Source organism: Athene noctua, chromosome 18 (assembly GCF_965140245.1).
Source record: "Athene noctua chromosome 18, bAthNoc1.hap1.1, whole genome shotgun sequence".
In the NCBI taxonomy this organism is placed as follows: domain Eukaryota; kingdom Metazoa; phylum Chordata; class Aves; order Strigiformes; family Strigidae; genus Athene; species Athene noctua.
The window spans coordinates 961,315-987,150 of record NC_134054.1 but is presented as its reverse complement, the minus strand read 5'-3'; the positions used below and the strand labels follow the sequence as shown (position 1 = coordinate 987,150).

The 25,836-nt window shown below is 57.1% G+C and overlaps 1 protein-coding gene across 1 annotated transcript; it reads left to right on the top strand.

Annotated features, from left to right (window-relative positions):
* Positions 1-3: 3 nt before the first annotated feature.
* On the top strand, positions 4-25,516 carry LOC141968023 (fas-binding factor 1 homolog). The gene is made up of 28 exons (XM_074922356.1): positions 4-88; positions 11,684-11,724; positions 12,036-12,113; positions 12,649-12,699; positions 12,839-12,926; positions 13,486-13,566; positions 14,280-14,399; positions 15,292-15,436; positions 15,658-15,791; positions 16,157-16,259; positions 16,352-16,753; positions 17,405-17,500; positions 17,758-17,852; positions 18,498-18,556; positions 18,963-19,088; positions 19,267-19,367; positions 19,767-19,940; positions 20,457-20,564; positions 20,848-20,987; positions 21,286-21,401; positions 21,537-21,644; positions 22,043-22,225; positions 22,544-22,720; positions 22,918-23,055; positions 23,161-23,293; positions 23,667-23,779; positions 24,401-24,525; positions 25,258-25,516. The coding sequence occupies exons 1-27, from the start codon at positions 4-6 to the stop codon at positions 24,482-24,484; spliced, it is 3,279 nt and encodes a 1,092-aa protein (XP_074778457.1). The 3' UTR covers positions 24,485-24,525; positions 25,258-25,516.
* The last annotated feature ends 320 nt before the right edge of the window (positions 25,517-25,836 follow it).

Sequence of the window (25,836 nt, the reverse complement as noted above, 5' to 3'; positions counted from 1 at the left end):
GCGATGGCGCTGTGCCAGCCCAGCGCCTGGGTGCTCGCCATGCCCTCCTGGGACGTGCTGTCCCAGGGGCAACACAGCAGCTGCCCAGGTACTTCCAGCGGCCAGCTGGGGCTCAGTCTGGGGTGGGTGGGGGCACTGCTTACCTTGTGAACCAGCAAAAGCAAGCAATGCCTGTGCATGCAAAAGCCAATTTTTTGCTTATCAGCAAGAGGCCCCAGTGCATGAATCCCCTCACTGTTGAGATAGACAGAGGCAGGGCTTGCTCCAAGCTTGTTCCAGGACCATCAGTGTTGCAAAAAGCCATGTCCCCTCTCTTAGCCAAGCAGAGCAGGAGCAGCCCATGAACATGTTCAGATCAAATACAGATCTGGAGCCTGCGGTGGACGGAGGAAGCAAGCAGCCGATTCGATGTGAATGGTAAAGCAAGCTTCAACTTTATTGCAAGAAATCACACCTTATATAAGCACTAACTATAATCATGCATACTAATCATAAATCTATTGGATACATCCAAAAGGTCACATTATAATATCCCAGCCCCTTGTGGTATTTCGAGTATGTCACAACATCTTCCCTCTTCTGGCTTGATTTTTCCCAAAGGTTGTTCACCATAACAATCAAGGCCGCTCTGTACCCCAGTTTCTTCCTTTGCTAGCGTAACTGTCCTTTGTTAGCGTAACTGTACCCTGGGTTTTTCCTTTGTTTACCTCAGATGGCTGTAATCAGCTCCTGCACAGACCCATGTTCTGCAAGCCATTCTCCAACAGGAGCCCCAGTGCATTAAGTGTGATGTGAGCAGCTGCACTCGTCTTCATGCAAGTCTTGTTGCAGAAAAGGTTAATGAGCTGGTATGGGAGAGAGGGTGGAAGTAAGAGTAATCACAGTGCTGAGGTAGGGTTGAAATTGTGCTGAGGAGTGCAGGAAGGAGTCTGAGAGCAGGAAAGCGAGATGGATGTGGGTGCGGAAAGGGATAAGTGATAAGGTGGTAAAGGATGTGTGGGTGGAAGAAATAACAATTCAGCAGCATTTCCCAAACGCAGGAGCACAAGCTGTATTAGGAGGAGGCAGTGAAAAGCAATACCTTCCCAGAGGCCTGAAGGCTTTGGCTTCTACTGGCAGTCCCCAGCTGGAGTCTGGAAGTCCCCAGACATGGCCAGACCTCAGCTAGCCCAGCCTTCTCCCCAGGCAGCCTGGGGACCCCAGGAGCTGCTGCTCTCTCTGGCACGGAGTAAGTGGAGGGGGACAGTGCAATGTGAACCACGTTTGGAGATGCTGCTGTGGCCCAGCCCACAGGGTCCTAGCTTGTCACCCTGTGTGAGCCCAGCCTGCGGCTACCACCCATGCATATGCTTTCTGAAGAATCTTCTAAGAAAAAAAATACCAACCTCGAAGTGGAAGAGGAGATTGGAGCAGAAGCTAAGTGTCTCTGAGTGGTGCTACCTGCTCCTGCCTGTCCGGGGAGGAGGGGGTAGATAAGTGTACTGGGTCTGGCTGAACTGGGACCGGTTTTCCCCTGTAGCAGCCCTCACGGTGCTGTGGTTTATGCTGGGAGCTGGCAGGGTGTTGGCAGCACCCTGGTGTGGTGGCTGCTGCTGAGCGGTGCTTACACAGCACCAAGGCTCCTTCTGACACTTCCCCCAGTGGGACGGGGTGGGCAAGGTCTTGGGAGGGGACACAGCCAGGACAGCTGACCCGAACCGACCCAAGGGACATTCCAGACCATGTGACGTCTGCTCAGTATAAAGCTGGGAGAAAGGAGGAAGGGGGTGGGGTCACCCTTGGTCCTCCGAGGCAACCACTCCGCGTATTGGAGCCCTGCTCCTGAGAAGGCCCGACAGCGCCTGTCCATGGGAAGGAGAGAATAAATCTGTTTGCTTTTGCTTCCGCACGCGGATCTTTGCTTCATTTTGCTTATATTAAAACTGCTTTTGTTTCACCCACAAGGGTTGGTTTATCTTCTTTCCCCTCTTTGCCCTGTTGAGAGAACAAGGGGAAAAGGTGGGGGGGAGAAGTGATAGAGCGACTGGGTGGATACCTGGCATTTAGCCAAAGTCAAACCATCACAGTCTATTCTGGTGCCCAACGTGGGGCAAAACAACGGCAGTTTTATATTAAATGTGCTGTAGCTATAGTAGTTATTAAGCAAGAAGCTCTTGTGCTGGTGACGGGCTTGGTTATTGCACTGCTTATCTTTATTTTGTTAAGCTCGGGAACATGCTGTAAGGAATCTGAGATCATCATGAGTGGTTTTATTTTGCAGGCTCCCGAGGTACTTAGCCATCCTTATGTTGGCTCATTGATACTCTTTATTAATGCTGTTCGCCTGTTGTGGGTTGTGTGGAGCTCGGTAGGTTTCTGGTGTAAGAGAAGGCAAATTTTGAGTGAATCGGTGCCAAAATGTGCTCTGAGGCGGCCTGTTCCTGGGTGGCAGGGAGAGTGGAAGGAGTTGGGCAGATTCCTAGGATGGTTATTGCCTCCTGTAGCCTGGGATCTCACCCCTGAACAGGCAAGCAACCCCACAAAACTGACACATCACCTGACAGAGGGGTGTCTTGCCTATCCCAATGAGAATGAGCAACTTCTAGCACTTTCCTGGGGCCTGGCCTGTGCTTACCGAGCTGCAGTTCAGCACTCTCAAAGGACTGCGGTTGACATGGGAACTCAAACAATAACAACAACAGCAGAGATTGCCCCAGTAGTAAAAAAGAAACAATGGACAAGGAGAACAACATACCCTCGATTAATAAGGGAGGAGAAAGAGGAGGAAGAAGCTGGTCCTTCAGCAAAGGTATCGGAAGAGGGAATAACAGAACTGAAACAGGAGGCAGAAACTACCCGGTCCCTGACGTCATCAGAACTGCGAGATCTGCGGAAAGACTACTGCCGCCAGCCGGGTGAGCGGATCGCTGCCTGGCTGCTGCGATGCTGGGATAACGGGGCAGATGCTCAACAGCTGGAAGGTAAGGAAGCCCAGCAGCTGGGTTCCCTTGCTAGAAATCGAGGAATTGAAAGGGGAATTGGAAAAGAGACAGCAATTTGCAGTCTGTGGAGACGGCTCCTTTCAAGTGTTAAAGCAAGGTATCCTTTCAAGGAAGATCTTATGGACCACACCCCAGGGAAGTGGGCTACTGCAGATGAAGGTGTCCAGTACCTGAGAGAATTAGCAGTGCTGGAAGTCATCTATGGTGATCCAGATAATGATGAAGCCCCTAAAAATCCAGGGGATGTCCCATGCACACGGGCCATGTGGAGGAAGGTGATTAAAGGTGCGCCATCCTCGTATTCTGCCGGCTTGGCCGCGATGCACTACCCAGAAATGGATGCAGGAGAAGGACTAAGATGTACGCCAGCTGTGGAGGCAGTCTCTTCCTGGCTTCAGAACTTTGAAGAGAGTCTTGGTACCTCCTCATCTCTACGGGCGAGTGCCCTGGATGTTAGGAGCTCCCCAAGAAATCATTTCTCTTCTGTCCCAGTCAGGGGGGAAAGGGAAGCCAAGGCGCATGACACGTGGCAAACTCTGGTTCTTCCTGCGCGACCAGGGGGAGGACACGAGGAAGTGGGATGGTCAACCCACCTTTAAGTTGGAAGCACGTGTACATGAATTGCGAGGAAAGACCCCTGCCCAGAAGAAGACATCCAAGAAGGTTGTTAATGTAGCTGCTGTAAAACCACAAGAAAGTAACCAGCGATCTCCCAGATACAGGAAGACTGAGATCACCTCCCTTGACCCTGAAGAAGGAACCTCGGCCTGGCACAGCAAGAGTCAGACAGTGAATACTCCGACCAAGAACGGGAATAGAGGGCCCCTGCCTCCAGCCAGGAGGAGGAGAGGGATGATCGGGTGTGTTGGACAGTGTGGATTCGATGGCCTGGCACATCAAATCCACAGAAGTACCAGGCTTTAATTGACACTGGGGCACGGTGTACACTAATGCCATCAAGTTATAGAGGGGGAGAGCCTATCTGGATCTCAGGAGTGACAGGGGGCTGTCAAGAACTATCAGTATTGGAGGCCGAGGTTAGCTTGACTGGGGACAAGTGGGAAAAACATCCCATTGTAACTGGCCCAGAAGCCCCTTGTATCTTGGGCATTGACTGTCTCAAGAGAGGGTACTTCAAAGACCCAAAAGGATATCCATGGGCTTTTGGTGTGGCCAGTGTGAATACAGAAAAGGTAAAACAGTTATCTAATGGGCCTGACCTCTCAGAAGATCCTTTTGTTGTGGGACTGCTGCAAGTCGAATTCGAACAAAAGGTGCCAATTGCTATGAGGACCGTGCACCGACGGCAGTATTGTACAAACCGAGACTCTCTGGCTCCCATCCAAGAATTGATTCGTCAACTGGAGAGCCAAGGTGTCATCAGGAAGACACATTCGCTTTTTAATAGCCCAGTATGTCTGGTGCGAAAGTCTGACGGAGGGTGGAGGTTAACAGTAGACTATCGTGGCCTGAATGAAGTGACGCCACCACTGAGTGCTGCTGTACCAGATATGTTAGAGCTCCAGTATGAACTGGAGTCAAAGGCAGCCGAGTGGTACGCCACAATCGACATCGCCAATGCATTCTTTTCAATTCCTTTGGCAGGAGAGTGCAGGCCACGGTTTGCTTTCACGTGGAGGGGTGTCCAGTATACCTGGAATCGACTGCCCCAGGGGTGGAAGCACAGCCCCACTATTTGTCATGGACTAATTCAAACTGCCCTGGAAAAGGGTGATGCCCCTGAACATCTACAATACATTGAATGACATCATTGTGTGGGGTAATGTGGCAGAAGAAGTGTTCAAAAAAGGACAAAGAGTAATTGAGATTCTTCTGAGAGCTGGGTTTGCCATAAAGAAAAGCAAGGTCAAGGGACCAGCACAAGAAACTCAGTTCTTGGGAATAAAATGGCAAGATGGACGCCGTCATGTGCCATTGGATGTTGTCAACAAGATAGCAGCTGTGTCTCCACCGACCAACAAGAAGGAAACACAAGCTTTCCTAGGACTTGTGGGATTTTGGAGGATGCATATTCCAGGTTACAGTCAGCTTGTGAGCCCTCTCTATCAAGCGACCCAAAAGAAGAACAGTTTTCAGTGGGGTCCTGAGCAGCAACAAGCCTTTGAGCACATCAAACAAGAGATAGCTCGGGCGGTAGCTCTTGGGCCTGTTCGGACAGGACCAGCTGTGCAAAATATACTTTACACATCAGCTGGGGAGCACGGACTCACATGGAGCTTCTGGCAGAAGATACCAGGTGAAACTCGAGGTCGACCATTAGGATTTTGGAGCCGGGGATATCGAGGATCAGAAGCCCACTACACTCCGACTGAAAAGGAGATACTGGCAGCATATGAGGGGATTCGAGCTGCTTCAGAAGTTGTTGGTACAGAAGCACAGCTCCTCTTGGCACCACGGCTGCCTGTATTACATTGGATGTTCAAAGGAAACATCCCTTCCACACACCATGCAACCAGTGCTACCTGGAGTAAATGGGTCGCGTTAATCACGCAACGGGCTCGACTGGGGAAACCCAACCCTCCAGGGATCCTGGAAGAGATCATGGATTGGCCAGAAGGTAGAGATTTTGGAGCGTTGCCTGAGGAGGTGGCTCGTGCCCAAGAGGCACCGCCATATAACGAGTTACCAGAAGATGAGAGGCGTTATGCTCTCTTTACTGATGGATCCTGTCGTGTGGTAGGAAGCCATCGGAAGTGGAAAGCTGCTGTGTGGAGTCCCACAAGACAAGTCGTTGAGGCCACTGAAGGAGAAGGTGAGTCAAGTCAGTTTGCAGAAGTAAAAGCGATCCAACTAGCCCTAAAGATTGCTGAACGGGAGAAGTGGCCAGTACTATATCTCTACACGGACTCCTGGATGGTGGCTAACGCCCTGTGGGGGTGGCTACAGGAGTGGAAGAAGACCAATTGGCAGCGCAGAGGTAAACCCATCTGGGCTGCTGCATTGTGGCAGGACATCGCTGCCTGAGTGGAAAACGTGGCTCTAAAGGTACGTCATGTAGATGCTCATGTGCCCAAAAGGCGTGCCACTGAAGAACATCAAAACAATGAGCAAGCAGACAAAGCTGCCAAAATTGAAATAGCTCGGCTGGACCTGGACTGGGAGCGTAAGGGTGAGCTGTTTGTAGCTCGATGGGCCCATGAAACATCAGGGCATCTTGGCAGAGATGCAACGTACAGATGGGCTCGTGATCGCGGGGTGGACCTGACCATGGAGGCCATCTCACAGGTCACTCACGAATGTGAAACATGTGCCGCAATCAAGCGAGCCACACGAGCAAAGTCTCCCTGGAACAGAGGGCGATGGCTGAGTTTTCAATACGGTGAGGCCTGGCAGATTGACTCTATTGGACCACTGCCACGAACGCGCCAAGGCAAGTGCTACATACTCACCATGGTAGAAGCAACTACGGGTTGGCTAGAAACGTACCCTGTAACTCATGCCACTGCCCGAAATACCATCTTGGGTCTTGAAAGGCAAATTTTATGGCGGCATGGTACTCCTGAAAGAATCGAATCAGACAACGGGACCCATTTTCGAAATAATCTTATAAACTCCTGGGCAAAGAAACACGGCATTGAGTGGGTGTATCCCATCCCTTATTACCCACAAGCATCTGGAAAGATTGAAAGATATAATGGGCTGTTGAAGACTATGTTGAGAGCATTGGACAATGGGGGATGGAAGCATTGGGATATAAATTTAGCAGAAGCCACTTGGCTAATTAACACCAGAGGATCTGTTAACCGTCCTGGGCCTGCCCAAACAAACCCCCTTCATCCTGTGGGAGGAGATAAGGTCCCCATAGCACACACAGGGAAATGGCTGGGGAAGGCAGTGCGGATTGCTCCTCCCTTGGGAAAAGGCAAGCCCACTCGTGGGATTGTCTTTGCTCAGGGACCTGGATGTACTTGGTGGGTAATGCGGGAGGGTGGGACTACTCAGTGTGTGCCTCAAGAACATTTAACCTTGGGGGGAAAGTAATCTGTGGGGTGAGTTGTTTGTTGCAGGAAGTGATGGAAGAAGTAAGAATGATGAAGAGTGAACCAGATACGTGCAATGACGACCCAAACCTAGCCGGTGCTGGAGTCCAACAGTCAAACATACTTCTGTCCTGAGCATCTATCTTGACAGATGGGAGCCAAGTCACTGAACATCTGGAGGAGTGAAGAAAGCTTAAGGAATGGATAAATGAATATTATGTGGGACCTGGGCATAACGTAAATGGTATGGAATAAGGGGTGGAGACTGTACTGGGTCTGGCTGAACTGGGACTGGTTTTCCCCTGTAGCAGCCCTCACGGTGCTGTGGTTTATGCTGGGAGCTGCAGGGTGTTGGCAGCACCCTGGTGTGGTGGCTGCTGCTGAGCGGTGCTTACACAGCACCAAGGCTCCTTCCGACACTTCCCCCAGTGGGACGGGGTGGGCAAGGTCTTGGGAGGGGACACAGCCAGGACAGCTGACCCGAACCGACCCAAGGGACATTCCAGACCATGTGACGTCTGCTCAGTATAAAGCTGGGAGAAAGGAGGAAGGGGGTGGGGTCACCCTTGGTCCTCCGAGGCAACCACTCCGCGTATTGGAGCCCTGCTCCTGAGAAGGCCCGACAGCGCCTGTCCATGGGAAGGAGAGAATAAATCTGTTTGCTTTTGCTTCCGCGCGCGGACCTTTGCTTCGTTTTGCTTATATTAAAACTGCTTTTGTTTCACCCACAAGGGTTGGTTTATCTTCTTTCCCCTCTTTGCCCTGTTGAGAGAACAAGGGGAAAAGGTGGTGGGGGGGGAAGTGATAGAGCGACTGGGTGGATACCTGGCATTTAGCCAGAGTCAAACCATCACAGTACGAAATGGGGAAATGAACAAATTGGCGGTTCTGAGCCAGGGGAGGACGCATGCAGGAGGGGCAGAGCCTGGGAAAATATCCCCACTGACAGCTACTGCTATAAAGCCTGCTGGATTATCAGGGTCAAAGTGGGATACTGATGTGAGGAAGATGAATTGCTCATTGCTTTACGGAGAATGAAGGTCATCTTGCATTGACACTATCTGTGGAGTGAGGCTGCCTGTCACCTGATAAGGGCTTGTGCAAAGGTCTTGAGGAAAACACCCAGTCCATAGTGGCCATAAACCAACATCTCTGAGAGAAAGTTTAAAATAGATGCAGCTGATGGACTCATATAGAGCTGCTGTCCCATATGGATGGCCCGGGGTCTCCTGAGCTCAAATGCAGCATTCCAGTAGCAGTTGAGCAAATGGTTGAACACATTCCCCTTCAGAAACTTTGTCAGTAAAGTCAAATTCAACAGTTCATTTTGTTGACGGATAAAGCCCGGGTATCAAGAGTAACACCAATATGGTTTGCCAGCTTGATCCAATTTTATTAAGTACAGAGCATCTTATATACTATTAAGGCGTGATCACATACAGCTAAACAAGCTGTGATTGGTTCTAAGCTACTGTCCACACAATAGAACTCATATTTCATTGGTACAACGCGAGAAGCACACCCAAGAAGCACGAGCCTATGGACCTCCTACTCAATGTTTCAACTTCACTCCATATCTCTAGTTAAGGAATTTGCTAAACAATAGCTCTCTATGCAGTGACAAGCCAGAGAAGAACATTGAACAGTGAGTTCTTTACACAGGGGCAGCTAGCAGAGAGTTACTCATGTCAGTATCAAGGACCAGGTGGCTGTAATCTTCCAAAAACTTCTCCACAACTTCACACTGTGAACTCCTGTCAGGAGCCCCAGGAGAGGAGGAATAACCTGAGCCTTGCTGTCAGGGTCTCACTACTGTGGTTTTACAGGCCCTGAGTCCCCCCAGCCCCTTGCCACAGCACAGCCCCGATGTCAGCACAGCATTCCTGGGAGAAATGCAGTTCTGTACGCATGAAGGCTTTGGGATCAGAACCTAGAGAGGCAAAATCCAAGCTTAGCTAATATAAGAGGCAGTCAGTGGTGTGGGATCATGGGATGAGTCTGCTGTGAGACCCTGAGAGGCACCCTGCAAGCTACTGTTCACCTGGAGACACCCCTGAGGGGGCAGCAGGCACTTTGAGGGACCCGAGGGACAGATTTGGAAGGAAGGCAACATACACTTGTGTTGCCCAGCAAAGCAGTGATGGAGTAAAGTCTGCATCTTCAGCTGCAGCAGATTTAGCATATATTTTCTCAGGTCACAGTCCTAACTGAGATGTAAAACACCCTGGCTGCTGGCTATCTGGTGGCAGCCACCGTCAGTGTCTTCTGCTGGAGCTGTTGTGCTTTACACAACTGATTTACCCTTCAACCCTGAAGCAGTGGCTTTCTGAAAAACTCCAGACACAGGGAATAAAAGCGGTACTCTTTCTTGTGCTTGCTGAAATTTTGGAATTTCCTTGCTTGGGTTGAAAGACCTGCAGTGTCCTCCTCATTCAACTCTCATTGTCATTTATGAAAAGACGTTTAAGTTTTAGATCTATCATGGCACTTTGTGATTTTCACTTGCATGAGCCTCTGTCATGCCTATTCATACAGCTTGTCAGACATTCAAAGGCTCCAAGGAGCAGACAAGTCTAAACATCGCAAGGTTTGTACACTTGTTTCTTGAGCCAGAAAAATCTAACGCGTGCTCTTCAGAGCAAAGAAAAAAGGCCAGAGTCTAGATGTGCAGATTCATCTGCACTCCCCGAGCCTCTCAGCATTTGGGCTTTGCGGCGTGAAGACACATCTCCGCCCTTGCTACGGGCTCCCTTCTGATCAGATTTTACAGCAACGATTATCTTGAGAAATGTTTTCGTGTAACGATGGAGAACTGCTAGCAATAAGAGTGTGACTGTTGTAGTGAAAAGTGGGGCCTTTTCACATCGCAGGCACGTAACAGCAACGGCTGCTGTAGCGGGTTGCACGGTTCATGGACCAGAATGACTTATCTGAAGGGAACGAATGTGTATTTTTTTAGCTACGAGCCCTTGCTGGGCTGGGGAGAGCAGGCAATGGGGCTGCAGCTTGTGGATATACTGGACGGCCCGAGTCCGAGCATTTGAGACAACGGCTGCCTACAGATGGTTTTAAACAATCCGGTACGTTCTTGGTGCAGTGCCCAGCAGGAGAGCTTACCTGGGGCACTCCCAAGCTTTGAAGGCTTCACCTGCGGTTGACATTTCCTCTTTTAAAAACCGGGTGCGAGACTGATGGCGAGGCGGGGGCTGGATGAACGCGGCCCTGGGAGAGCTTCTCCAGCCCCGTCCTGCCCCCGGGCCGCAGCGCTGCCCCCGGCGCTGCCCCCGCCTCAGCACGCGGGGGGTGCCTGTCCCTTTAAGAGCCGCGCGGGAGGGCAGCGCGGCCGCGCGGCGCGTGCGGAGCGGCGGCGGTTGGGCCGTTGGGCGCGCGGCGAGGCGAGGCGAGGCGGAGCGGGGCGGCGGCGGCGGCTCCCCGGGGCGGCGGCGGGACTCGCTCCTTCCTGCGCTCCCGGGCAGCGCCGCAGCCTTGTTCCGAGCGGGCGGGCGAGGCGGGGCGGCGCGGGGCCGGCCGGGCGCGCTGAGCGGGGCCCCGGCAGGAGCGGGAGATCGCGCGGGCCGGAGGTGACGGGGGCTGCCGCGGGCCGGGCCGGGCCGGGCGCTGAGGAGACCCTTGTGCCCCTGCGGGGAGCGGCGGAGGCGAGAGCGGCAGGAGCCGGGAAGGCGGCGGGAGAGCGGGGGAAGGCCGGGCCGCCGCGGTGGTGAGTGCGGGGAGTGCCGGGGCGGGCCCGGGGAATCGGGGTTTGTGGCGCCGGCCCCTCGGTTCGGGGGCGGGAGGGGCTGTGCTCGCCGCTGCCGCCGGAGTTGGGATCTCTCGGGGCTTGGGGCGTTTGAGGGGCCGTTTCCCAGCCATCGGGGCCGGGAGGGGCTTTGCTCTTGCTTGTGGGGCGCTCTGGAGCCCCGTGCCCCTGGCTGCGGCGTGTTCTGGGAAGGAGGAGCCGGACCTGCGCCCGTCTCTGAGGGAACTGGTCTTTCTCCGTAGGCTGCGAAACCCCAGAGCAGTTTGCACGCTTCGTAGCCTGGGGCGCGTTCCCTTCGGTGTCCGTCGGTGCTTTGTTGTGGTGGGAACTGGGGGCCAGAGGCGGGGGGGCAGCGGGCTCAGGTGGGGTCCTGGCCACGGCGATGGTTCCTGGGCCTTGTCTGAGAGGTGCAGCTGAGGCGTCGTCTCCTTGCTGAGCAGAGATGCTCGCCTGCCTCTGCCGCCGAGGGGGTTTGCTTATGGGGGTCCTGCAGGCCTTTCCTGCGGGCTTTCCCCGGACCGGGGCAGAATATCTGCCCTCAGTTCAGGTCTTCGCCTCACCTAAAGCCCAGGTGCCTGTCTTGGGCACTGTGGCAGCCCCGGACACTGAAGCGGCACCTTTGGGGTTGCCCAGGGACTCTGAGACACTGTGCGGTGAGAACTGCCAGCTGAAGGGCTGCTTGTGGCCAGTGACTGAACAGGAAGTTGCAGGCTCCTTGATAAAGAAATCTCCTTTTTGGCTAGGTGAAGTGAACTCTTTTATCCACAAAATACTGGGTCAAGTGCTGGCAGTTCTCCGTAGGAAGGCCTTATGCTGATAGAGCTTGAGACCAAAGCTTTATGCTGGGGGATTTCAAAAGAGCGAGGCATAGTGAAACTGGGAGCTTGTCTGTACCTGCGTGGTGAGCTCCCCTGCCTCAACACCTTTCATGTGTCTGGTTTCAGAGTCTGTGGATGACCTGCTTGACGACCTCCTGGGATATGAGGTCGGTAAATGGAACCTTCTTTGCAGCTGAAAGGACAGCATGCTTGTCCTCTTGCTGCCCTGCTGAGAGCAGGAGGTGCTGGTGCAGCAGCCAGTGGTCTCTCAGGGGGGAGGAAGCAGCAAGCAGGGTTTCCCCGTGTCAGAGGCCGTTGAAAAGGCCGGCCGTCAGCTTGGGGAGGCCGAGTGAAGTTCATCTCTGGTTAAAAGCCTCTGTGTCCTGTGGGGAGACGGCACATCCCCCTTTGGGGTGCCCAAGTCAGGAATGTGCCTGTGTCCGTCATCCTCCCGTCTCTCTGTCTTGTTTCCAGATGAAAGCCCCATGAATTCTGCGAGGAGTACCTGGAGGATTTCTTCGACAGATTACTTTCAGAGGACGTGGAAGGTGCAGAGGTGAACCTGACTTTTGGGAGAGAGCCTGGGTACCCTGAGGGCTGGGACTGAGGGGGGCCAGGCTTGCCCCTGGTGTCAGCCCAGCCAAGTCAGCAGTGGGATATGGGGGGGAACCATGAGGTGTGGCTGAAGAGGTGACCCCTCTCTGGCCTGGCTTGGGGGGAGCTGGGCCAGGGGAGCGGGTGGATGGCGGGAGAAGGGCTTGCGGGTGCCCTGGGTGAGCTGGAGCAAAGCCGGGGGGCGCGTCGTGCTGCAGCCCAGCCCTGGTGGGCGCTCTTGGGCGGAAGCGCCGCAGGAAGGACCCTCACCCAAAGCACCGGCCTGGCTGTTGCTGACGCTTCTCCCAGAGGCAGTAGGATCTCAGCAGAGGAATCGAGGCACGGGGGGTTTCCGGTGAGGGACACACCAGGAGGAGCTGGGCACGTGTTCTCCCATTGCAAGCAAGGAGGAGATGCGGGGTCTGGAGCACAGAAGCGAGGGGTGAGGAGTTCCCCAAGTGTGCTTGTCTCTAACCTCTGCCCTCCTTGGCATGCAGGGATCCAGTGCCTCCGGCAGAGAGCCCCAAGCTCTGCTGCAGAGCCTGAAGGTCAGTGCAAAATTACCCTTTGCCTGAGCCCCGTGTGGGCTGCAGCCGTGGCCTCCAGCACCAGCCTCTGAAGGGAGAAGCAGCGCTGAGGCAGGAGTAGCATTCGCCCTGCTCCCGTCGCCGTCCTGTTGCTTTCCAGGACTTGGACGACCTGGAAGTTGATCCGCTGGGAGCGTCGAGAGCTGGTTCTGGGCCAGGGCAGGCAACCGTGAAAGGCCCTGGGAAAGGTGAAAAGGAGATTCTGCTCTTCTTGTGGTAGGCTGGTTCCAGACGAGCAGGGCGTATTTTCTTCCGCAATAGGGAATGACAAGTGGCTTTGTTCCCAAAAGTCCTTTTTGGGGCTGTCCCAGCCATTGTGGCCGTGTGTTGTCCCTGGGTTGATCCCTGGCCCGGCCTCGTGTCGTGCTGTGGTAACATCACTGCCCTCAGCAGCCACAAGAGCCGTGCTGCTGCCTGCCACCAAACGCCACTTGGCAGTTGCCTGGTGCAGGTCAGAGACCAGGGATCTGCTTGGTCTGTGTGGAAGGAGAGCCAGGGGGTTGTGGTGAAGATGTGCCTGTCCCCAGCCTGTCCTGCTCTTCCCCAAGGCCTTTTCTCCTTCTCTGCCTGCAAGGAGGCCCCTCCAGAGAGGTTGCCACCCCACAGGGCCATGAGGGGACTGACTGTGTGTCCCGGGATGTGCTTTTAGGGACGGGGTCTGCTGCCAGAGAAGTGACCTTTGGCCAGGGTGGGAAAGGGACATCTCTGCAGGACCTTGTCTGTGAGAGCTGTGGCCTCTCTTTGCAGGAGAGTCTGGACCTGCGATGGAGAAGAAGCCTCTGTCGTCCTTCGCTGCTTCCCGACAGTACAGGAAATTTAACTTTGAAGGTAGGGTGTCACTTCCCTTCAGCGCGTGGTTGTGTGGGGGCAGCTGGGGACTCTGTCCTTGCTCTTTGCCCGTAGCTTGCCTCTTCTGTCACCCAAAGGCTCGGCTGGTTAATGACATAGAGCGTCCTTCACCCCTGCGATGCCCGTGCCAACCTCATCCCTTAGAGGTGACCAAAGGCAGAAAAGAAACAAGACTGCTCGGTGTTGGAGGCCCTCCCCAGGGTGGGGCTGGGAGAGGATTCCTGAGGGCGTTTGCTTTTTCAGCCCCGCTTTGGTTTTTAATGCCTGTCTGTAGCACTGGGAGACCCTTGTGTCGGGGAGGGGGGGATTCTGTCCCCCTTCCCAAGACGGGAGCCGGTTTCCTGGCACAGCTGAGATCTGGCTGTCAGAGCCTGTGCTTTACCTGAGGTCAGCATCTGTTCCAATCACTAATTGGCTTGGGGTGATGGAGGTGGGCTTTCTCCTCCCCTTTGTTATTGCCTAAAGAGTAGTCAGGCGTTAAAGCACCCCACTGCCGAGACACTCGCGGGTGTCCCAGGTCTGTGCAGAGTCTGCGTTCGTGGCTTTGGGCAGAGATGATCTCCTGTCCCCACGTGCACGTGGTGGGGAGCGGTGTTTGGCTGAGCACAGAGGCGTCGTTCTCAATAACCTTGGTTTTGTTGATTTGTTTGTTTTGATTGTTTTATTTTCTGCCCCTACGGGGTAACTGCCAGATTTAGATGATCCTCTGTCGGGGCTCTTGTCTGATGAGGAGCAGGATGCTCCCAAGAAGCCAGCTCTGACAGGTGCCGAAAGCATCCCTGAGATGCAAGGGAAACAGAGCAAGGAGCAAGGTGAGCAGGGCTGCTTGATGCATCCTCTTTGTATTAAATGAATCAGCAGCCTGGATGAGTTTGTGTGATGTCCGAAGGTTAAAGGAAAGCCAGCTAGTGGCATCTCTCGTTAACCAGTATGGCCCTTTAGGGAGCAGCTTCGTAGCAGGGTTACAGGTGGTAACAGCTCCCCGAGTGCTCGACATTTGCAGTGTGCTAGAGGTCACAGAACTGACTTTTCCTTTCTGGGACTGGAGTCTCAGATCTTCCCTTGGAGCTCATCCAGCCTGTTCTGCACACTGCCAGAGGAGAACCAGTGTTCTGGGTCAGGGTTTGGGTGGCTGAGGGCATTGCTGATGCACCCCAAAGCACAGTTGCACCTCTGGGTGGGATCCAGCTGCAGTGTGACCGTGTTACGGGCACTCGTGACTCCTGTTGCTGCAGCAGGGATGCCAGTGGGTCTGGTAGTCCCCTCAAACCTCCTTTCACCCTGAAAAATCTTCTCTGGACACGGGTAGCTGCTGGTGGGTTGGGGCAAGGACTAAGGTGCATTGGTGGAAGAGGGACTTGAGGCGAAGGCGGGGAGGAATTCTCCGAGTGGAAACTTGCAAAGCTGAAGAAGCTGCTGGTGTCCCCCCGAGCTGGAAGCCTCAGTGTCAGTGACACCCAGCAATGTCCCATCAGTGGCCACGGAGCAGGCGGTAGTTTGTCACTTGCTGTGAGATTTGGTCACTGAAAAGAGCTATTTAAAAGTGACTCTGTAAATGGTCCTGAGAGTTGAGAGCAGTCAGGGCTGCTCTGATCTCTTGCTGGGGGGAAAAAAAGAAGGAGAAAAAAAAAAAAAGGGAGACAAGCCCCCAAGCCTAGCTCAAAACCTCTTACCATGTGTGATTCTCTCCCTCACCCCCCCCAGAGCCACGCGCAGCCCAGACGCCCCTGCGCACCGCGGCCCCAACGTGGAGGAGGAAGGAGATCACCTTTGACGAGGACATCACCGACCTGATGGATGCCATTGGACTGGGCAGCAGCCCGGGAAGAGATGGCAAGAAGGCAGAAGAGTAAGGGCAGTGCAGGGGGGCGGGAATAAAGGAGGGGATGGCTTGTGTCTTGAGATGGTGCCACCATGGTGGGTGGGGGATGCTGAGCTTGTGCCTGTGGGTCTGCGCAAGGGGCAGGAGCAGCCTTGTGTGGCAGAGAAGAGCCAGAGCAGGCTGGCAAGGCTGTGTGAGGAGGAAGAGCCCTGCCTCTGGGAGAAACCCATCTGCCGCTGTGTCCCCAGCAGAGAGGAGGTCCGGCCAGCCCGCGCCGTGCTGGACGAGTTGCTGGGACGAGGCTCCGCGTCCAGAATCCTGGAAGAGCCAGGCCTGGGAGAGCGCAGGGAGGTCGCACAGAAGTACCACCAGAAGCAGCCGGGTGAGCAGAGCCAGGGATGCTGGGAAGGGCTGCAGAGGTGGCAGCACTGGCTTGGGCGAGCGAGCTCGATTTGTACTGCCCTTGCAGGGGAAATGCCCTTTGTGCCCTTGCGGCAGCTTGGCAGCCTTTGCACAGGGTCTGTAACTCGGCTGCCTTTGGCCGTGGGCTGAGTCCCAACAAAAGTTTTCCCCAGCCGTGCTGAGGAGACCCCTTGCTGTCCGGTTTCTGGGCACGAGGTTTCCAGCGGTGTTTTCCCGGAGGCAGCAACATCAGTGGGAATTGCAGGGCGGGAGGAGGAGGAGGGCTGGAGTCTTTGCAGCCGGCTGCTCCTCTGGGTGCTGAGTCAAGGCCACTTGTCTGAACAGAGAAGGAAGAGGGTTGGCGCAAGGAGGATTTTGTGTTTGGAGCTTACCAGCCCTCAGTGGCCTCCACAGCCAAGGGCCAGCCGGCAAGAAGGCAGCCTGTGAGGTATTGTGCTCTCTGTGTCTGTAGCTCCAGGCACCGGCCATGCTGCCCCTTCAGCGGAGCGGGCAGGGTCCCCGGTGTCCCCTTGCGGGCAGGGATGCAGCTGCTTCTCCTCACAGCAGGTTTTCAGCCGAGAAGAACAGTGAAGTCAAAGCAGAGCCCCTCTCCAAAGCTCCCCCGTTAGCCAGCCAGAGGCCCGTGCAGGGCCGCAGGAATCGAGGTGACTGGCGGGGCTTGAAAGACAAAGACATTCTGGATTTGGAGCTGTCATCTCCACCGAAGGCCAGTCCTGCAGCAGCTGGGCGGCCCGGCCCCGCCAGACAGCTCCCGGCTGGAGAGGAGGCAGCTGCTAGACCTGCCCCAGTGGAGGAGGAGGAGGACTGGCTGAGCGCTGCCTTATCACGCAAGAAAGCCCAAGCGCAGGCGAAGGCCCAGCAGAGGAGCGCCAAGCCCTCGGAAGCCCCAGCTGAAGGGCTGAATCGCCGCTCTCCTGTCAGGTAAAGGCACGGTTGACTGCCGCAGCGCTCCCGTCTGTTCCGCATGTGGTTGTCCAGCAGGGGCTCTCAGAAACCCTGGGCTCCGATCTGAGAAATCAGTTTGAAGCACTGTCTTGTCTCAGGTTGGGGTAATAATGTGGGGCTGTGTCCCAGTGATCCAGCCCGCAGTGCCCTCACAGCTCGGGGCTCTCCTTGCGGTTGTAGCCAAGAGGGCACCCAGTGCTGTGAGTCCCGCAGAGCTGTCCTGGATCAGCACCCCCCCACGAGCTCCTCCCCGTGCTCCTGGTTCCTGCCTTAATTGCCCGCCCTTCCTCCTCGTTGAGGCAAAGGCTCTCCTCCAGCTGAGTTGGCAGGGACCCAGGTCCAGACTTGTGCCACTGAAGGGGAGTGGGAAGCGAATTGGGGACAGAGAGCCCCGTGGTGTGGGCAGGGCTGTGTTAGGTGGGGCTGCTGCTGCCCAGGGGAAGGGGGTGGATGCAGCAAGGAGGAGCAGCGTGGAGGGAGGTTTTGAGGTGTCTTTGCTCCCCCTGCAGCCCAGAGGCTGAATCCTGGCTCATCTGAGTGGGACAGAGGCTTTCCCCTGCCAGGCAGGAGCTGGCGTTGTGGGGAAAGGATCTTGTCTTTCCTCGCCTCCTTGGCTCTCCCCCATAGGATGCTTTTTGCTTGCAGCCGGCCAGCAGCCTCCCCAGGAGCACGGCCACAGGCAGCCGCCGTGCAGGCCGAGGCAGTGAGCACAGACAGCTCCAGGTAAGGCTGCCTTCGCCTTTCGGGCGTCCTCCATGGGAGGGATGTCCTGCAGAAAGCAGCTGTGTGTGGGAGACGGGGCAACGGGGAGCGCTGGTACCCAGCGGGGGGATCACGGTGCCCTGGCACCTCTGTAAGCGGGAGGGCAGGTGGCTCTGAAGTTTAAAAACTCCAGGCAGTGCTGAGCAGGAGAATGTCTGGGCGCCTCTCCCTGAGCTGCGGCACTGCTGTGCATCACCCGTGTCTCTGTGCCCACGCAGGCCACCGCTCCCCTGGCTCAGCACCGCGGAACAAGGCTCAGCTCAGCCGTCGGAGGCAGCACAGTGGGATCCCTCCGGAGATGCCAGCGCCCCAGGTGCGTTTTGTGTGGTTGTCGAGTTTGGGCAGCAGAATGCAGAGAGGGTCCCCCCCGGCCCTGCAAGAACAACCAGGCACAAAAAGGCCAGAGCCGCAGCATCGCCCTTGTCCATGTGAGCGCTGCCCGGGCTTTGCCCAGCCGTTGCTGGAGGGGGCTGCCAGGCTGCAGGATGCCACCATGCCCGTGTTGTGGCGTGGTGGGGACAAGGTGCCGGGGCACACTGAGCTCCACATTTCGTGCTGTCCCTCGTCTCTCCCTCTTCCCTCCTGCTGCCCCAACCCTCGTGCCACTAGCGCTGTGTGCTGGCAGACCCCCTCCTGCCCTAGGCTGAGGCTGAGCACCACTCGAGAGGCCACTGAAAGTGGCTGAGGGGACCCAGCCTCCTCCCTGGTTGATGGAGATGGAGGAGGAGCTGTGCTTTTCCCCCAGACTTAATCTGCAGAGCAGAGTCCCCACCAGTGTGCGTGGGGTGGGGTAGGAATGCGGGTCTGGGTGAGCCTGTCTGAGCCTCTGTCCCCATCCCCAGCTGCCAGAGTGTAGCAGGACCCTTCTCGCTCTGCCAAGGAGACCCAGGCCCTCATCCTTGTGGGAGGGAGTGGTTGCCCTTGGCCTGTCTGAATCACAGACTTGTTCCCTTTTCAGTCCCTGCAGCCTTGTACCCGGGAGAGCAGGAGACACAGGGCCCTGCCCCGCTGGCTCAGGTAGGTGTGCTGGGCCTGTGCCCCCGAGAGGTGCAGAATCGGGGTGGTGATCGTGAGCCCTCCCCTGCCAGCTCAGGGTCACCCAGCCCTGTCTGTGCTCCCTGGGCAGGAGGATGGCTGTGCCCTGCTTTGCATCCCTGGGAGCCTGTGTTGATGCAGGCCAAGGCTTTGGAGAGCCCCGAGATGCCCCGAGTTGTATTTGTGAGGCCATAGCGTGTGTGCTGTGGCTGCTTTGTAAATCGTGTGCATTGCAGCCCTGCATTGCCTGCGCAGTGTTGAGAGAGCTCCCCAGGCACAGGCCGGGCAGAGCTGCCCGCGGGGCACGTGCCTGCCTTTAGGGGCTGATGGCCACAGCACAAAGCCCCGGATGCTGAAGGGCCTGTGTCTTTTATCTGTGTCCCTGCAGGCAGAGTCTCCAGGCCTGGGCTTGCTGCATGAGAGGAAGCTGGGGGCTCCCGCGGCCCAGCTCCACGAGGGCTGTCGGGCAGCGCTGTTCCGTGCCCAGGCCCGCGTAGCAGAGTTGGAGAGCCAGGTGAGCCCCATGGCCTGCTGGATGGGGGAGCAGGAGCCACGCCTGCTCCCAGTGGCATCAGGGGCACAGGCAGAGTGGAGGAAGCTGCCCGTCCAGAGAAGGCTGCGGCCAGCAAGTGCTGCTGTGGGCGCTCTGTCCCTTGGGCGGCACAAGGACCTTCTCCCCGGGTGCCCGGCAGGTGCAGACATTGGAGCTGGCACGGGCTCAGGACAAACTCTTGCTGGAGATCCTCCGGCAGCGGCACCAGGAGGACCTGGATCTCCTCGACAGCACCCACAGGTACCCAGAGGCGAGAGCACGTGCTCCCTTCCTTTGAACGGGCCTTGCCTACAGCCCTGTCCCTCTCCCCGGGGGGGGGAGCGCTGGGGCGCTGCCCAGATCCGTCCCTGGGGCGGGCAGGCCCAGAGCCGTGTGGGTGTGGAGCTGGTGTGGGCAGAGAGGAGCCCCACAGATGAGCCAAGGGCAGGGTTTGCTCTCACCCACCCTGTCCTGTGTGGCAGAAGGAGGAGGAGCTGTTCCCAGGGCCAGCATGTCCCCAGGCAGGGCTCAGGCTGCGGAGAGCCACGTGTTTCCCCGCACCCCCAGCGCCGCCGCTCTGCTCTGCAATCCCCGTGTGAGCTGTGGGTGGAGAGGGCCGACTGCTGCCCTGAAGGTAACGCTGCTTCTTCCCGCGGGCAGGAGCCAGGTGAAGATGTTAGAGGAGACCTGCAGGCAGCGAGAGCAGAGGCTGCGGCAGGAGAAGGAGCAGTTGGTGGCTCAGCTCCAGGGGCAGAGGCAGGAGGCGGAGCGGGAGCGGGCAGAGCTGCTGGCACAGCACTTGGCCGAGCTGGAGCATCTGCGAGAGCTGCAGAGGTGAGAGTGGCACGAGCAGCGCAGGTGTGGGGCCGGTGCTGCTGGTTGTGGCAGAGGAACTGGGGAGTGGTTTGGGGCCAGGGTGACAGGAGCCTCCAGAAGCACTGGGCTGTGGGCAGTTGGGCGGCGTTTGGAATGGGGATTTGCTTTGTAGCCGGACAGAGGGAGACGTGGCTGGAGACGTCCTTTCCGAGTGAACGTGTTGTATCGTGCAAGATGCTGAGCCCAGTGTTTTATCTCCCCCAACCCCCTTTTATCCCGGTCAGTGAGTCACTGCTGCCCACACACTGGGGGTCAATGAGAAATCAGTTTCTAGTGGAGAAGCCCGTCCCCCCCAGCTGTGGTCCGTGCCCAGTGCGGATGCCTGTCAGTGGATGCCCTGGGACAGAGCCCCGTGCCAGCTCAGCTCCTGGGACCTGGTTCCCAGGCCCTTGACCAAGCCTCGTCCCCACTGCCTGTCCTGGGGAGCCCCAGTTTGTAACAGCCCGTGGTGGGCTCCTTGCCCGTGTCCTGCAGGGTGTCTGTGCAGGAGCTGCGCAGAGAGCACGAGCAGCAGCTCCAGCAGCTGAAGTGTCTGAAGGACCAGGAGGTTGAGGCGGTGACCAGCGCCACTTCGCACACCAGGTACCGATGGCTGCCATTGTGTCCCTGCGTTGGTCCCTGGCCACGGTGTTCCCTGTGCTCCAGGGAAGCAGCCTTGGACCGTGGCACCAGAGGCCACCCCCTCTCCCAGCCCCTGCCTCCAGGGACGCTGAGCTCTGCTGATGCAGGAATACTGCTCTGCTCTGCCCCAGAAGGGTTCGGGGCAGGGCTGCCCGTCCCTTGGCCCACCACACGTCCCCCTCTCCATCGTGGGGAGATGAGGTGTGTCCCCCCGGGGTGACCCTCCCCTCGCTGCTCTCTGCAGGACTCTGAACGGTGTGGTGGATCGGATGGAGAAGTTCTACGGCACCCTCTGTGATGTTTTACGGAAGGTGGAGGCCACACAGCAGACGACCTCCCAGGAGCTGGCCATGGGGACGCAGAAGCAGGAGAAGTATCTCAAGGGTATGTCTGCCATTCCTCTGCGCCAAAATGGCCACGGGGTCCCCGCCGGGGCTGGGGACACCCATGAAATGGGGAGAAGGTGCTCCGAGTCAGGCAGAGGCCTGGATCCAAGGCTGGCAGAGCCTTGCCTGCCTCGGTCACTGGGCTTCTCAGGGTCTTCCCTTTCCAACATGGTGTCCTGGGGGATGTGCGGAAGGTGCTGAGCACAAGCGCGTGCAGTTTTTCTGTGAATACGGGGTAGACAGAGTGGGGCTTCCCTCTTCGTGCTGCTCATGGCCCCGCTGCTGCCTCTCCCCAGAGCTCCAGGACAGCCTGTGTCAGCAGCAGAGGGAGGCGGAGGAGGATGGGTGCCGGTTCCGGGAGATGGTGGCTAAACTGGAGGCCAGGCTGGATGAGCAGACTGGGCTGCTGGAGGTGAGCCCGCCCTGTGCCCTCTGCCCAGCTCAGCCCTCCTGTCTGGGGATGGGCCGTGGGTCTTGCCCACTGGCGGTCCCTGGGCTGGATGGAGCCTGCGAGTGGCATCTGTGTCTCCTCTGTGTCTGAACCCAGGAGCACCAGAGGTTGCTGGCAGAGCGCTCCAAAGTGGAATCGCTGGAGGAGGCGCAACAAGCGCTGACCCAGCAGCTCTTGGAGCGAGTGGAGCTGGAGAAGGCGAAGGTGAGGTGGGGCGGAGATTTCCAGGTGCTTTTCTCAGGTCCTGTGAGTCTGAGCGGGGCTGCGCTGCGGCGTGTGGTGGAGGAAAGAGGTGGGTGCTGGGCGGCAGCGTCCTTCCTCTGCCTCCTCAATCCCACACCCAGCTGTGTGGCGAATCGCCCTCAGATCAACCCTCTGGCACACGGGTGCGAGAGGCTGCCGTGTGCGTGCACGGCGCTGCGGCTTCTGGAGGAGCGTGGGGCCAGAGCTTTCCGCGCAGGGTTCCTGCCAGGCGCCGGGGGCTTGAAGCAACCTCTGGGTGTTGGCCGAGGTTCAGTGGCAGAGGTGGGTTTAAAGGAGAAAAACGTTCCAGCAACTGGGACTTAGTGCTTTCTCTCTTCCTCTCTGGCGACGCTCTCCAGAGCGCGGTGCTGCAGGAGCAGCTGGCGGTGACGCGGCAGCACGCGGGGGAGCCGCAGAAGCTGGCGGCCGAGCGGGCTGAATTTGACGCCCAGCAGCAGCCGCCGCCGAGCAAGGAGCAGGCCACGGCCCGAGCGCTGCCCGTGGCCTCTGAGGGAGAGGGCCCCGTGAGGAGCATGGCCAAGGTACCGCAGCAGAGCCCCTGCCCAGGGCCTCCAGCACCCGCTTGGCAGGCTGCCGGGTGGGTCCTGCCTACAGGGCAGTCGTCGAGTTGTTGGAGGCAGAGACATCGCTTGGGGTGGTGAGAATGAGGCTGTTCCGGGAAGAGCCCGAGGCTGGGGGGTGAGGGTGCTGCTGGAGTAGCTAGTGGAGTTGCTCTGCGCCCCAGACGGGCACACACGAGAAGCTCCTCAGGGGCAGATGTTTCCCATCTCTTGGAAAGACACGAGAGAGCATCCAGGACGGATCGGGTCATGCGCTGGTTTCCCCTGTGCCCATCCTAGGAGTGGGCCAAGGTGAAGATGCGGGCCCACACGCTGAGAGCCCAGGAGGAGCAGCTGGCGAGGGAGAAAGAGCTGCTGGACAAGCTCTGCCAGGAGCTGAAGGCAGAGAGGGAGAATGTGCATGAGGCTGCACTGCGCGTCCGGCTGCAGGAGGAGGAGATGAGAAGAATGACCAAGGTAAGCGGAGCATCTGCGCTGCCGTTGCCAGCTGCGCACGGGCTGGCAGCAAAGCTGGGCTTCCACTGCCCTCCCAGAGCAGGGAGGGAAAGCCTGTTCTGGAAGAAGGGGAAGGAGGGGACGCCTGAAGGAGTCCTGCTGGGCCCAGGGCAGCGAGGGTCCCTGTCCCCAGCCTCCCCAGCCGCTCTGCCTTGCAGCTCTCCTCCCAGAAGTACGAGGAAGGGCAGCGAGCCCTGCAGGAGGCACGCAGGGTCGAGTCGCAGGACCAGTCGAGTCTGCAGGCCCTGCAGTGGCAGTTGGAGCAGCTCAGGCAGCAGAAAGAGTGTCTGCACCAGGCAAGTACCCCCTCGGCTTCCCTTCTGGGCCTGGGGCCACCGTGCCAAGGGCCCGAACCGTTGTCAACATCTTCTCTCTCTCCCTTTCTCCCCGGGACGGGGCAGGGTCGGCTGAGCATGGCTCAGCAGAGGAGCCAACTTCAACAGCTGCGCCAGGAGGCGTCCAACAGCCCCACGATGGTGCGGCCCGCAAGGCAGGACTGCAGTGCCCTTCTGACAGGCTCCTCCAGTGTGCCAGGTAAGGCTCTGTGCTTGCTGCTGGTGGGGAGGGACGTGCCGGGGGGCAGCTGCACTTGTACTCCCCTTCTTGGGAGGCTTGGGCTGTGCCCAGGGGCTGTTTTAGTTCCCCTGCGTATCAACCTCAGACGGGAGGAGTTGGCCTCCTCGTCTTGTGAAGGAGCTCAGCGAAGCTCTGAGCCAGGGCAGTGCCAGGAGAGGGCAGAGGGGCCAGGAAGGGAGAGGCTGTTGGGTTAAAGCCCGTTTGCCCTGGGAGCATGGCGAGGACCCTGCTGCAGGGACCCGCAGGCAGCACCCGAAGGGATGCTGTGTTGTCTCCATCTGCGGATCCTCTGATGGTGGCAGCACGACACAGTCGGGCTCCTGTTCCATAGGGAGCCTGGGAGGTGTCGAGGGACTCCAGGCCGCTCTCAAGAAACTCGTGGCCACTGCCAGCTCTGCCGAGCTCAGTGCCACGGTGGCGATGATGAAGTTCCGGGTCCTGCAGGTGAGGTGGTGGGCGACTGGGGTGGGAAGGGGCTTCAAACGTGCTGGGTTGGGAGCAGGGCTGGGTGAAACCTGATTTGAGCCCGGTAGGAGACAGCCCAGGCTGTGGCTAAGATCATTACTGAGCTGTGGGGCTGGGCGGGCTTGTAGAAGACCCGGGCACCTAGAGGAGGGATGGCAGAAGCAAGGACGGGTGGCTCCTCACAGCTGGTCTCAGGCTGATGGACAAGGTCCTCGGCACTGTGGGGTCGCACTTGTCCTCGCCGTGTCCCTGGCTGGGAGAAGCCAGCTGGCCTCTGGCTTCAGGATGTCCCTGTCCTCTCCTGTTGGCCCGCCGATTCCCTGCTGGGTCCTTCCCCAGGCGGGGCTGCTCTTTGAGGCTTCCGCTGTGGGTCTTGCTCAGAGCGTGAGGTTGTGGGCTCGGGGCGGGGGGAGCCCCCACACCCCAGGGGGTGCCACGGGTGGTACCTGCCCACTGCTGACTGCAGGAGGGAGGGTTTGGGATGCTTCCCTCCCTCCTGAGTGACAGCCAGGACTGTCAGCCCCCTTCTGTGGCACCCTCTGATACCTCTTCCATCCACCCCTCTCTCTTCCCTTCCCCTTTGCCCCCTTCCCCTCTCAGAACCGCGCTTACTTAGACGAGGAGCAGCTCTTCCTGGAGTCCCTGAAGAAAGCGCCCTACAACGCCGCTTCTGTGCGAGGCTGAAGTGGTGACGCCCCTTCGGTTCCCTCCCAGGACACTCAGAAGTTAGTTTCACTGCCACATTAATTAATCGGTTGTTCGCTGTGCCAGGTCGTCCACTATTTCATCGTCAGCACAATCCCAGACCTTCTCTTTATGTTCCAGGGTGTTCCGCTTCTTTTCTAGGGTTTGGGGATCCAAGTCTATCCTTGATGAATTTCTCGTCACTAGTGCAGGTTGTCTTGACCATGCTTCAACGTCCCACTTGCCTGAGCTTCCCACCCTCATACTTGTTCCCGTGGGGGCGGTACCTGTAGCCACTGGCATGATCCTTCACCACGGCTACGAGCAGATGTGAAGTGGCCTGTGTCAAGAGCCGCAGTTTGTTTGGCCTCCATTTCTCTTGCCAGTCAGAGAGGGACCTGCGGCTGTTGACTGCCAGCCGCCGAGGAAAGTGGCTGAGCGGGAGCTCCTGGATGCCGCTGAACGTGTGCGGCTCCTCCGCAGCCAGGGAGTTTGCTTTGCTCAGACAGACCTGTGTTTGGTCTAGAGATGCACAGAGCAAGAACAAATAGTAATTCATAGTCTCTCTGTGTAAGAGACTCAGAGCCTCTCTTTTTCTCCTTTATAGAACAGCAACCTTTTCAATACAAAGCAGCAGCAGCCTGAACCTGAGATGGCACAAGTCCAAACTGAGATAGGAGATATTACTAATGCGGCAAGAGATGCTGAAAAAGAGCAAAGGCGGCAGTCACAGATGTGAGAATGTTAATGTGTTCTTCTCTTTGGATTTCCAGGGCTTCCCAGCTCCATTGCTGCAGAGTTAATGTAAATACTCTTGTCATAAGTTGGACAAAGAAACACTCTGTGGGCCTGGCTGAAGAGGCTACGTGTTGGAGGAGGTCAGAGCAACACAGAACTTTCCTGCAGATGGATGAGTTATTGGGGCTGTTGTCGTCATAATGAGCTAAACCCCCATTTAGTCGGTCTAAACCAAAGAACTTTCATTACTGCTGCATGAAAATGTAAACCAGAATAAAATCCTGCAGTACTGTAACCAGTAGTGTCTAACGTATTTAAATACTTATCTCTTCAAATTCCTATTTAAGAATGTTTCAAATGGAATTGTGAATTTCCATTCAAAATTGGTGCTATATCCTCCTGTGCAAGGCCAGTGAAGCTCAGCCAGGCACTAGGGCTGTTGTATCGTGGAAGCCAACCTGCTACTGATTTGTGATGCACAGGATCAGAGCAAAATCTTCACACTTAAAAACACTATTTGAAGTTAAAATAGAAGGAAAACTTCTCCACTTGCTCATGAAAATTAAAGAAAGATTAGATCCTTTGTATCCTGTTTGAATAAAATAGGGCATTAT